This window comes from Melozone crissalis, unplaced genomic scaffold (assembly GCF_028551555.1).
Source record: "Melozone crissalis strain CALT ecotype California unplaced genomic scaffold, PUWL_Pcris_2 ptg000029l_1, whole genome shotgun sequence".
Classification (NCBI taxonomy): Eukaryota; Metazoa; Chordata; class Aves; order Passeriformes; family Passerellidae; genus Melozone; species Melozone crissalis.
In genome coordinates this window covers 9,268,504-9,281,359 of record NW_026535807.1, presented here as the reverse complement: position 1 = coordinate 9,281,359, position 12,856 = coordinate 9,268,504, and the positions used below count along the sequence as shown (strand labels likewise).

At 46.1% G+C, this 12,856-nt stretch overlaps 1 protein-coding gene across 4 annotated transcripts in view; it reads left to right on the top strand.

Moving 5' to 3' along the window:
• PLXNB1 (plexin B1) overlaps positions 1-12,856 on the top strand; it is a 77,146-nt gene that overhangs the window by 52,840 nt on the left and 11,450 nt on the right. For all 4 annotated transcript variants that reach the window (XM_054280790.1, XM_054280788.1, XM_054280789.1 and 1 more), the window contains 13 exons: positions 960-1,082; positions 2,037-2,130; positions 2,382-2,548; positions 3,574-3,725; positions 5,507-5,612; positions 6,788-6,924; positions 7,545-7,721; positions 7,913-8,081; positions 9,197-9,439; positions 10,680-10,856; positions 11,188-11,336; positions 11,699-11,799; positions 12,556-12,773. In XM_054280790.1, coding sequence (XP_054136765.1) covers positions 960-1,082; positions 2,037-2,130; positions 2,382-2,548; positions 3,574-3,725; positions 5,507-5,612; positions 6,788-6,924; positions 7,545-7,721; positions 7,913-8,081; positions 9,197-9,439; positions 10,680-10,856; positions 11,188-11,336; positions 11,699-11,799; positions 12,556-12,773 — 2,013 coding nt within the window. The remainder of the gene's footprint in view (positions 1-959; positions 1,083-2,036; positions 2,131-2,381; positions 2,549-3,573; positions 3,726-5,506; positions 5,613-6,787; positions 6,925-7,544; positions 7,722-7,912; positions 8,082-9,196; positions 9,440-10,679; positions 10,857-11,187; positions 11,337-11,698; positions 11,800-12,555; positions 12,774-12,856) is intronic.

The window sequence follows — 12,856 nt, the reverse complement described above, 5'->3', positions numbered from 1 at the left end:
ACTATTTCTGTGCATAAAGAATTCCATAACTGGACGTCTTCATGTGTAGAAGGTCACCCAGAGAAAGGGAGAGTACAGGTGTGCACCAACCTGCTGGAGAAGATCTGCATGCATTTGGATTAAATTGCACCTGTGCTGCACTGCAGATGGTAGTTCTTGGAATAACTTTCTGCCGAATCCATCCTGTTTGTTTGTCTCTCCATAAGTTAAAGACAAGTCATCTGTTCCCTTTCCTTTCTGGCATGCTTATGTTAATGTGGCTATTCCTGCCATACCTGAAACTTTTGCAGTGGGGAAAACCACCCTTGACAGCTGTTTCTTGGGTGTGCCTCTGATAAAAATTCTCTTTGCTTCTCAAGACAGAAGATGATTTAGTAACCTTTGACAAAAAAACAATTCAGAACATGCAGCCCACAGTCTAATTGTTACTTTATACATTAAAGCTGACACACTGCACTGCTCAGAGGAGCAGAGCTGGTTCCAGAGAGATACATATCTAGCTTTTTTACAGGAAGTATCTAAGCTATTTGGTGGAAAGTTTACAGGAAAGAGACAGGGAGGAGAAATACACACTTAATGGTTTTGACATGCTCTCTCCTAATCTGTGTACTCTATTCTTCATCTCCAAGCTAGTGTTTCACAGGGATGTACTGGCATAACTTCACAGTCCCACTGTTTGGTTTTTTTTATTTCTCTCTCTGTGCTAAGTTCTCCACACAGTGGCACACACACTCCTTTCTAGGTGTTTTGTGTTGGTTTGCCCTTCATGTATGGAGGCAGTCACTGCATAGAGAGCCCTTGAATATAGAATAGAGTTGGCATAACGAGGGAAACTAGAGGAGCATGCTGCTGGCTTGGTGGCTTGGGGGAGGTGCTGAACTGGAGAGGGGCAGGATGACACCTGTGCAGCCCAAAGCTCTGTGTCACTGAGGAATGGTGCCATGTGTCTCCTCCTGCAGGACCAGCAGTGGGACTATGAGTGTGTCTTGAATTTGGAGGGGAGGACAGTGGTGATGGAAGCTTATGTGGAAGGAGAAGAAACAAACAAGTCCCTCTGTTATATCACCTGCCAGATGAACCAGGTGAGTGCTGTGCCATTTCACAGTTCATGCAGGTTTTACTCAGCAGGAGAATAGGATGGAAGGTGAGCTCTGGAGAAAAGAGCATATTTTGCAAAAGTATTTGTAGGCTATTTAGCACTCTGGGGCCTTTAGCTATGATGCTGCTGCCTGCCAGTACTGGTACCTTCAACTTCAGGAAGATTGTGCAGCCTGAGCCCTATGATCTGTTGCTGCACTAGCTGTGGCAGGGATGGTGCTGTCTCTGAACTGGCCAGCATGGTGCCACTCCTGCTTTAGCTTGAGGCACTGTTGTTTGTCATTCTCTGCATCATGACTCCTGTGATGATTGTTCTTTTGTGAGAAGAAAAATGCTGGTTTGTAGTACTGATTTTATCCTTGGTGATAGAAGCAGGCCTGTGGATTATAAAATTATCAGGGAAAGCTAAAACAGACATGTACACTTGTGGATGCTGGGTGAATTTTACTTAAGGCAAGATTTGCAAGCAGAGATGTTATTTTTACTTCACAAACTCATATAGTTAAGGGAGAAGAACAATACAGGCTCTTGTGCACGAGCCCTGCAGACCAATTGTGATCCTACATTGTCAGCTCTACTGAAATTACATAAATGCCAGCTTGAGCAGCTTTCTGAGCAGGTGGCTTGTAGATAGGAATTGGCCACTTAGGAATGCAGTTAGGAAGTTAGACGAGTATTGTTGTGAGCACAGACTGGGTTTTCAGTGCTCATCTTGGTGAACCAAAACCTGCTGCTCTTTCTAGAGCAGAATTGTGACTGTGAACCATGAGGACAAGCCTGTGCTGCCACTGCCCCAACTAACACAGCCTTGTCTGCATGCATGGAAGTTCCATGTAGGCTGTTTGTGCCATGTGCTGTTCAGTATTGAGGCTTCTTGCCCATTCAGCTGGTTTGTTTTTGCCTGAGTTAAGTCCTCTTGATGATCTTTGTCTTTGCAGTACAGTTACACAGCACCTCAACTCGAGTTCAATGCTGTGGTGTTTGTGCAGAGGCGGCGGCACCTTCGAGTGGACAGTGCTGCAGATCTTCATGGTAGGAGTGCAACACCTTCCCAGTAAAAACACAGCAGATGAGGTGGAAGGGAATTGAGAAATCCTCAAATGAGGCTTTTTATACTTGTGGTAGTCCTATCACAAGAAAACTAAGGAAAGCAGAGCTGCACTTGTGTTACTTGTCACGGGGGCAGGAGGAGGAGTGGGATCTGTACAAAACCCCAGGTTGCTGGGTTATGCTGTGCCCTGTGGGGATGTTTGCAGGTACCTCTGAATTTTTCTCCTTTGCAGTGACTTTTTACAACTGCTCTGTGGGACACGCTGATTGTAGCCGCTGCCAAACAGCTGACTCAAAGTACAACTGTGTGTGGTGTGGAGGTGACAACCCCAGCTGTATCTTCAGGGGCTCTTGCAAGGAAGAAATTGAAGACCTGTGTCCAGCACCTCTCATTCACTCTGTGAGTAATTTGCTCACTGGTGTACTGCACACAGGGCAAGGAGGGCTCTGTTCTGCAGTGGAAATCAAAGGGCTGTGAACTCAGAGAGCAAACAGTGCAGCTCATTCATTTATTGACCTTCTGAAGAGGAAGTTCAGTTGGAGTCCCCAGTGTTGTGAGAATTCTAGACTGTTGTTGCTGGGCTTTCAGTTTGCTAATAGAGAACAGTGGGGAATGATTCATTTCTATCTCAGCTGAAACTGGCACACCAGAATCATTCAGGAGCTGGGAAATGGTCCACAGGATGGATCCTCCAACTGTCCTGAGCCAGACCCTGGAACAGGTTGGCCCAACTAAGCCTGGGGCAGAGGAGGGTAAAACCTAATGGCAACAGCACAGCAATGATGGGAAAGGCATGACAGGTTCCTGGAAATAATTATTTTTTGTCTGTTTATTTTAAATGTTTCTTGCTAACTGCCACATGACAAGTGTCTGTAGCCATGTGTCCCTTTTGCTGTCAGCTTGTCCTCCCTTCAGTGGCACACAACATCCATGTGCTGCATCTTGTCTTAGTTTACCTTGGATGCTGCTCAGGGACAGAGCTTTGACATTTGTGCAGCATGCAATTCATTGTCGTCCTGATGCTGAGGGGGGAATGGTGCTTGCTGCTTCAATACTAGTAACATGTATTGGCTTGTGCATTCCCACTCTTCAGCAGAAATGCCCTGTGGAGTGGTCAGCATGTTGATGGGAAGGCAAAGTAGGGCAGTCTTTGCCTTCTAAGTGGATTATCACCTCTGGGTGGGGACTGCTGGCATTAGCGAGGTACGGGAAAGAAGGCTCCAACTGTGATGTTCTTTATGGACTTTCTTCTGGTGAGACTGCAGCCTGGGACTAGTCCAAGCCAGTAAAAGGAGTCAACAGCAGTGACCTAACAGGCAGAGTTTGCACCAGGGCAGCTGAAGGGCCCTGTGCTGTAGATCAGTCACCAGACTGTGGAGGTCTGAGATGCTGTGACATTTACCCGTGCGCGGATGTCTTTGCAGGTGTACCCCCTGTCTGGACCAGTGGAAGGTGGCACTAGAATCACCATCACTGGCTCAAACCTCGGGCAGAAACATCAAGACATTGCAGAAACTGTCACTGTTGCAGGAATTCCCTGTGCCGTAGATGCTCAAGAGTATGAGATCTCTAGCAGGTAGAGTATCTGTGAAACCTTCTCCCAGAGGCAGGCGCTGGCTTTTCCCTTGGCTGCTGACCCAGCCTCAGATGTCTTTGCCTTTGCTGTAGTAGGTGCTGAGCCCTGCACATTCCCAGGAAATACCCTGAGTAAGGTCACTGTGTGAGCACTTGCTGAGGCAGTGACCCTAGAGAGATAAGGGTGTGTACAAGGTGACAGCCAAACAGTGATGCTGTGTTCCAACCACACTGCCCAGACAGCATGGAGCTGTGGGCTCAGAACCCTGCAATTTCGTGGGTGTCTCACTCAGCCACAGGAGATTTCAATAAAGCAAAGGACATGGCTTGTGCAAGTGCCACTGATAGGGAAATAGCCTGACTGTGTTAACACAGGGTGAGGATGGGAGCATGTGGTTGAAGGCGCACCCCTAGACTGTCAGTCTGCACTTGCTAGCAAGACTTCCCCCCAGGAACAAACTCAAAGAAAAGATCCTCCCTGCCAGGGACAGATGAGGACATCCTGGTGGGCCCAGTGCCAGTCTTTTGGTGGCCAGGAATGCCTGACAGGTCACACAGTGGTTGTAAAAGTAGTGGCAAGGAGAAGGATGAGAAGCAGAAAGACCTATCCTCCTGAATCTGGCTCATGTTATTGATAGAGAATTGTGCAGCTGATGTGTCTGGCCAGGGCAGAACAAAATAATAAAGCAGTAGTTAGGTTTTAAGAGGTATGAATGGGGGATAAGGAGAAAAGGACATTTGTGTAGTTGGCCCGTGGCAGGGCAGGTAGGTGGGAGCTTTGGACAAGGGAGGGAGAGGAACCAAACAACCAGCAGGAGAAGAGGAGGGAAATTGTGAGTAAACTCTTATCAGAGCTATCACAAACATGTTTTTCCATTTCATGGTAGCAGTAGTTGTAGCACCCTTCCCTCTAGGAGCCAGGTAAGATCCTGCTGAGAATGGCTTGCTGTGTTGAGCAGTGTTGTCCTGTGTGCAATTTGTTTGTCTGAATCCATCTGCTTTCTGTTTTCATCCTAGAATTAGAGCTTAATCTTTCTGGGGTTAGCACTGTCTGTGTTCTGTATCTGTAAATCACCTGGCATCACAGGGTCTTGGTTTGGACTGCACTGCCTAAGTTCAAATTCCTCAGCCTCTTTAGTTGAGGGGATATAGCTGTGAACCTGGAACCCGCTCCTGAGCAAGGCCCAGACAAAATTAATCTGCTATTCAGGAGGGCTGGGAAGTCTCCTGCAGATTAGCTTTTCTGTTAGCAATTGAGTGCTGTAACATGGGACTCCTTGCTGCTCTGTTCTAAGTACAGTTTGACTTTTCATCAGGGCTGGGAGGAATGGCTGGTGCAGATCAGGGGATCTGGCTGGTTGCAGAGGCCACTGGCTGAAGACCAGGTCTTGAGTCTTCTCCTGCATCAGACACAGCACTAATGTGTGGATTGACCACTGCTGGCCTGAGGTCCCTCCAGATGCAACTGATTTTGATCAGCTCTGGAATATATAAGAGTTCTTGGACTCTGTGTATCTGTGACACAGTGGGATTCACCCTGTCTGTCCCAGAAAGAATAATTTTAGATAGGATGAGCCTGTTTGGAACCAGTCCCTGCTTTTTTCTGCTGCACCTAACCCAGCTTTTTTAGAGGTGTTTCTTAGTGTTTGGTTGCATATTCTGAGCACCAGATAAGGCTGGAAGAAGGGAACTGAGGCTGCTAGATGTTTTTAGGCCGTGCTGCAGTGGATGCAGCTCCCCTGCTCTCCCCTGGTGTGACTTTGGTCTTGCATTGTCCTGCAGCATCGTGTGCGTCACCGGCGGGAGCTGGACCGAGAGGTTTGGGCACATCGTGGTGGAGGTGCCTGGAGGAGGCCGTGGGGTTTCTGGTCATGTTTTCACCTATCAGGTAATAGAACTAAAATACCTCCCCTCTTTTCCCAGTACCTCTGCTAAATGGCTGTTTATGCATTAATTTACAGGACTCTATCAGGTACTTGCTGCTGGTAATTTTATGATTTTTTTTTTTTTACAATGGTAGCTGTTAAATACTTAAAGATACTCTGTATTTTTCCTCTGTTTCCAACTTGAAGACTTTTTCTTTGATGACTTAACATCTTACAAAGACTGCTGACTTTTCTTTTTGTTAATATGCAAATTGCTGTTTGAACATGCTTTTATCTTCTGACCTTCAGCAGCTGGTGGCAGTAAGTCCAAAATTCCTGTGCATTATGTGGAGCAATGCTTCCTATCATTTTTAAACATGTTTCTGATAACTTTTTGATATCTTAAACCCAGCAACTATGAAATAATACTTAAGTAACTTTTAAATACAATTGCTTCTTTTTCTTCCTTTCTGTGCAATTTATAAGAGATTCTGACAAGTCTTGAGTTGTTCCATTTTTGGTTTGATAGAACCATTTTATGTACTAGATTATGCTTGTTGCTCTTCTTTTGGTTATCACTAGGATGCTATTTAGAGACTAGCAATGGTGTACATGTTTGCTTTTTATCCTTTAGTCTCTTTCCTCCTTCTTACTTCATGGATCTTGCTTTTTGTTTGTCAGCAGTGACTTACTTGTGTCACTTGGCTAAATTTTGCAGCAGCTCCTCAGTGGTACTAAGTTTTTTTTTATTACAGCACAGGTCTCAACAAAAATTCTTAAAGCTCCCTGCTGTTAATCTCCTCATCTGTTAGGCAAACAAGCAATTTATTTTCTACCTTGTTTTTCCTAAACTGAGTTATTAATCCAGTTACTGATCTGAACAATCCCTTTGGACTGTTAATCCTCAGGTTTGTGTGTGAGGCTCAGAGCTCTGCTGTTTGCAGCATCCATATGCCTTTGGCACTCTGTGGAGAGGTCCTTGATTCATGGTTCTTGCTGGTGTTATTGATCCCTCCTCTGCTCAGTGAAGTAGCTGCTGGAGTACAGCTGAGGCCTGGCTGTGGTTTGGATCTGTAGCTTCTATTTTCAGAGCATTGTAGGCTACTGAACACATTCTGCTGTTTTCTTTCCTTGTCTTGTCTTTTGAGGTCCTTGTCATTCACTTCCCATTTTTTTTTTTTTTCCTTCCCTCTTCTAGAATCCAGAGCTGAAATCCATTGTTCCAACCCAGGGTCCCAAAGCAGGAGGAACCTGCCTTACCCTTCTAGGCTCAAAGCTGCTGACTGGGCATCCTAATGAGATCAGTGTCCTGCTTGGAGACCTCCCCTGCCAAATGTAAGATCAGAACTTGCCAGTATGCCATCTGTGCACTGTCCTAAGTCCTTCCTAGAGCCTCCCAGGGTGTGATGCTGCCTGGAGCAGCTGGAGCTCTGCTTTCCTCTGTGTTTCAGGGGATCTTCCCTGTGAGGGTCATGGCAGCAACCTCAACCATCTTAGATACTGGCCCACCTTCCCTGGGCATGAGCAGGCCTGCACACTTCTGTTCTGCCTGTCCCTTGACAGGACTGTAACCCACCCTGGCACTCTGCTTTTGCTGGTTAGGAGCTGAAGTTGGCTTCTGCAGCCTGATTCCAAGAGCTGCTTGCTTCCTTGCACCCAGGGACACATAAACCTGCCGCACCTCACTGCTGGTGAGGAGGTGCACATGCCTTGGTAGCATGTGTCCAGTCCCTTCAATCTGGACACTGATTGTACCTGCTTTTTGTCTGTGTGCTGCTCCCAACAGCTGCCCAGCAATTGTTACTTGCACAGATAAGGCACAAGAGCTTTTATCACGAGATTCAGGAAAATAGCAGAAGAGGTTTGCAGAATCTCTGCAAAGAGAAAGACACAGTACTATAAAATTTGTCTCTGCAGTGGCTGTGTTAATCCCTTGTTTTTCTTGTCTCTCCAAGCCTCTCTGAGATGACAGAGGATCAGCTGGCGTGCCAGACAAGCCCCAGCAATGTGTCCACAGAACTCCCAGTCACCATCAAATACGGGGAGCAGGAGCGGAGATTGGAAGGATCCCTCTTTAGATATACTCTGGATCCCAACATCACTTTTGCAGAGCCACCTAAAAGTTTCCTCAGGTAGAAAGAATGAGTGTCCCTTCCCCTGGGCAGTATGCTGGGGTTGCAGCACCAATGTCATGTCTCTTGAGTAGCACTTTGGGGTGAAGCCAGGCTTGTCAGAATGAGCATAAACTGAAGGATGGGAGCATGGACAAAACTGAGTTAATGAATTACAGGTGAGTCAGATCACAACTCCTTTTGTCTTTCAGTGGAGGGAGAGTGCTCAGAGTTCATGGATACAACTTGGATGTTGTACAGAAACCAAAGATCCGAGTTACGGTTTCTCCATCTGAACGCCGGCGCCGAGGAGTGGGGCGATGGCGAAGGATCGTCCCGGACTCTGAGTGTCCTGAGGGCTCTCTGTGCAGCATCCAGCAGGTAGCACAGCACTCTGTGGGGGTGTGGGTGCACAAGGGTTGATGTTCCACCTCTGAAGAAGTGGCCTTTCTGTCCCTAGGGCTTTTTTCCTCCCACCACTTGCTGTTATCTGCTTGGATTGTGCTAACAGTCTTGGCCCATGGAAGTGTCCTCTGCCCAGCTGAGAGGTTAAGCACTTCCACAAACATTTCCATGGGCTGGGTCTGCCTCTGCCTAGAGATGTGCAGGACTGTGATGTGGGACAAAAATAGCAATGCAGCAGTGTGGAGATAAAGCAATCTACATCTGAGCCAGAGAGCTTGTGTTGCTCAATGTGTCTGTGCTTCAGATTCTTCCTTTTGCATATTTCAATCTGTCTGTGTAGTTCCTGTGATGTCTTTCACTCTGACATACAAAACCAGGCAGTGAAATTACCAGCACCACAATTATTTTCTGCTCTCCTGCTGCCAGTCTGCTGAGATGGGTCATTACAGAGATATTGATGTGGTCATCAAGGTCACAGAGCATGCAGCAGAGTTTGCAGAGGTAGAGGGTGGTTTGACAGCCCGAGTACAAGAAGGATTTGCATCATTAGTGCAAATGATGAAGGGCTTCCTGTCATAAATGTGCTCCTGATGCACATGCATCAATAAAAGCTGGTTTTATCAATGTTCTCATGAAAGATTTGTGACTGTAGGGCAGAAAAAAAAATACTCTAATGCTTTCATTGAATGTATAAAACATATCCAACCAGGCATGGGAACACATTCACAGAAGCATTCAGTCTGGGAAAACAGCCTTGTATTGAAGATGTTTGGTCCTATTCTCTCAGAGCAGGGAAATCTAAAGCTGGTCTCTCTCCAGAATTTGCTGCCAGGGGAATGTCAGAGCTGATTCCCACTGCTGAGACCTTCCAACAAAACCAGTGCTATGAAAGCTTTCCTTTAGAGGAACATGGGGAATTCCTCAGATCTTGGATTTTTCCCCTTTACAGTTAAGCAGGGTTCTTCTGGCATTTCTCCAGACTAGAAGAATGCAGACTGGCCCCAGATTGTTTGGGGTGGAAAGTATTGCCAAGCTGCAGGAGAAGCACTGGTGTTCCATTACTGACACTTTTTTTTGCCTTTTCCACTTAGTTTGAAGAACCCTGTCTCGTTAACTCTTCCTACCTGATCCTGTGCAAAACTCCAGCCATTAACCTGCTGTTGAGGAGTGTCCGAATCAAACTGGAATTTATTCTGGATAATCTGAGCTTTGATTTCAACTCACTGCATCCCATGCCTTTCTCTTATGAAGTCAACCCCATCCTAAAACCATTGAATGCTGAGGACCCTGCCAAACCATATCGTCACAAGCCAGGAAGTGTCATCTCTGTGGAGGTAAGACAAAAACCAGCTGGAATTCATGTTCCTTGTATGAAGTTTTAAGTTGGTGTCCTGCAGCATCCAAAGTTTTTAAAGCATTTGACAGGTTGCAACCTGTCACAGCATATCTGCTTTGGCCTGTGAGAAACAGTTCATGAGGGAAAAGTGCATCAAAAAAGCCTCCTGAGTCCATAAATCATTTCTAGGGCTTCATAGGGCTTATGGAAACTTGTGGTTTGTTTTTGGGGTTTTATTTAATCCTAATAAACTGTTTGTATATGAGATATTAGTACTACATTATCCCCACATCCTGTTCTCAGCTGCTGACTCTATCATAACTACTTCGGTTTTGTCCAGAAATAACTTAGGAGTAAAAGAATCTTGCCAGTGAGGAAGACCTGTTACTAAGTGAAGGCAGAAACATCACTCATTAAAGATGATACAGAAGAGCACAGTGACTCTATTTTACTGTACATGCAAGAAAAAAATTTTCAGGTATTTTGTTTGTATGGAAAGGTACTTTTCAGTCCAGTACTCTTAAAGAAGGTAATGGCTGCAGCTGTAGGTGCAAATTCTCCACGTGCTGTCCTTTTGTATATGGGTGAAAAACTATGAGGATGTAAAAGCATAGAAATGCCTAGACCACTGCCATTGGAGTTGAATGCATCATGGAGGTGTAGGGCAGTTTGAGAAGACTGGAAGAGAACTTTAAAAGACAAGGAGGTTGATCTGTCAGCCTGTTGGGATACCCTGACAGAGCTCTGGGCTTAGAAAGCATTAAAGCATAAAAATGTAATTAACATCAGTCAGCATGGTTTTATTAAAAAAAGAAAAAGTCTTAATCCCCCAAAATTAAAGCAAATAAGAGAAATAGCACAGATATGTTATACCTTTGAAAGGCATTGATTGACTCAGCTGAGTGTGCAGGTTAACTGACATGAGACTACCTTTTTAAATATACAGAGTGAAGAGCTGAGCTTAGCTGGGTTTCGCTGAAGAGCCTTAAGAGGACAGGCTATTTATAACTGTACTTATGCAGTGTGCTACAGGTCCTAAAGCTAAATCTAAATCATATGCAACTGAATTTTTTAGCTTACAAACTTAACTCCTGCAGCCTATTCACATGTGAGCCTAAACAAAGAAGAAAAAAGGCTGCTTTCATCTCATGGTATTGGTCTCCTCCATCCTCTCTGAAGCCATGGTAATACGTAGTTGTTTTTTCACCGATCTCATGTGCTGTCCAAATGTATTTCAGGGGGAAAATCTAGATCTGGCTATTTCCAAGGATGAAGTTATGGCTATGATTGGGGAAGGCATCTGTGTGGTGAAGACACTAACAAGGAATCACCTGTACTGCGAGCCGCCCTCGGAGCAGCCGGCTCCGCGGCACCGCACCAAGCGCGAGGGCACGGACCTGCTCCCGGAGTTCACGGTAGGGCATCAGCAGCACTGCCAGGAACCCTGGCATTTCTAGAGGCATGTGCAAGAAGTGGTAGTGGGATGTGAAGTTAGGAAAGGTACAAGTCCTGCTGAGGGATGGGGAAGGTAACAGGGGTGGCAGGGAACTGGTCTTGTTCTCAAATTCTGCTCTTAAAGGCTAAAGTTGTCTGAAAGTAAACAGTATAGCTGGGTTCGCTGCTGTGGGACAGCTCTTCTGGGCAGCTGTGCGCCCCCTGTGCTCATTCTGGAGAAGCCCTGTGGCTTTGTATTTCATTCCTGCACAGAGGAATGGAATCATCATGGCTAATGCTTACTTCTCACAGGTTCAGATGGGAAACCTGAACTTCCTCCTGGGCCGAGTGCAGTATGACACAGAGAGCCAGCTCACCTTCCCGCTGGAGGCACAGATTGGTTTGGGTGTTGGTGCATCCTTTGTGGCACTGATTGTTCTGGTCATTGTCTTCATATACAGGTAAGAAGTGCTGGCATGGGTGAGGCCTTTAAGTTCCTCTCAGTGTTTTTCAGTGGGTGTCACCAAGCGTGTACATCTTGGGCCTAAACAAGGCTACAATTTTCTTTATTTTGTGCCAAATTCTGAGCCCCTGGTGGTGTTGGATGCAGGAGGCATGTTGCACTGCTAGTCACAGTCTGCACTGTGGTTCATTAGAATCTAACAGGTGCTTCAAGAGACGCATCTAGTTTATGGTATGCTGTGTGGTGTCCTGCAAAATTGATGCTTTGTAGAAATTGCCTCAGCCCTGGCAGCAGCATAGCAGTTGGCAAGGACAGTCCCTGGGCTAGTGCCACCAAGAACAATTTTCCTTCTTATTGCAGGAGGAAGAGCAAACAGGCTCTGAGGGATTACAAGAAAGTTCAAATCCAACTGGAAAATCTGGAAACAAGTGTTCGGGACAGATGCAAAAAGGAATTCACAGGTCAGTCACTGAGCTCCTGGGTTTCTGCAGCTTCAGGGAAACTTGGAGAACCACCCTCAACACTACCTCTCTTCCCATTCCTGTGTACTTGTCTACATAGCTCAGAGCAGGTGATAATTTATCCTGTGCCAGTGCATAGAAACGTAGAGCCAAATTCTTCCTTTTTTAATTGTTTAATTCAGGGCACAGTGATTTATACAGACCTCTCTCATTCTCCACTTCATTCTCCAGACTCAGGTGAAGAGGTAAAAGTCAAGACAGCACAATTGGAGGGATCTTAAGGACAACTACTAGCCCAATCTTTGTGTAGGGCAAATTGAATTGCAGCCCATATTCTAAGCTTACATGCTTTATACTTCAGCTCTTTACAACTGTGGGGTTCTGAAACTCTGCAGGTCACTGAGACTGTAGTCTCCAATTAATGTGTGAAGGAGTGAGGAGCAAGTATCTAATACTCTCTCTTTGCTGTAGGTAATGCCTGTAACCACAGATGTGTTGAACAGTGGCTTCCTCTTTACAAAATTGGAAACCAGCTCCTGATTGGAACATTCCTCATGCTATTTCTCCTGCTGCCTAGTCTAGCTTTAAATGTTCTAGCAATGAGACCCCAATATGCCTCTTCCTGAGAGGAAACATCCTTCCTGTTTCTCAGTCCCATGCTGCTGGCCCTGGTTCTTCCACTTACGTCATGCTCTGCACCATCAGTTGAGATCATGTCAGTTGTGTCATCCTCATGGGCATTTTCCTTTCCCTCAGACCTGATGACTGAGATGATGGACCTCACAAGTGACCTTGTGGGCACAGGGATCCCCTTCCTGGACTACAAGTCCTACGCAGAACGCATTTTCTTTCCTGGCCACCGTGAGTCCCCACTCCAGAGGGACCTTGACATCCCTGAGTGCCGACGGCAAACAGTGGAGCAGGGCTTGGTCCAGCTCTCCAACCTCCTCAACAGCAAACTTTTCCTCACAAAGGTAATGTCCCTCTCTCTGCTGGCAGCCTGCTGCAGGGCCAGAGCCATGGCACTGGCAGCAGGAGGTGGGCAGTGTCTGTTAAG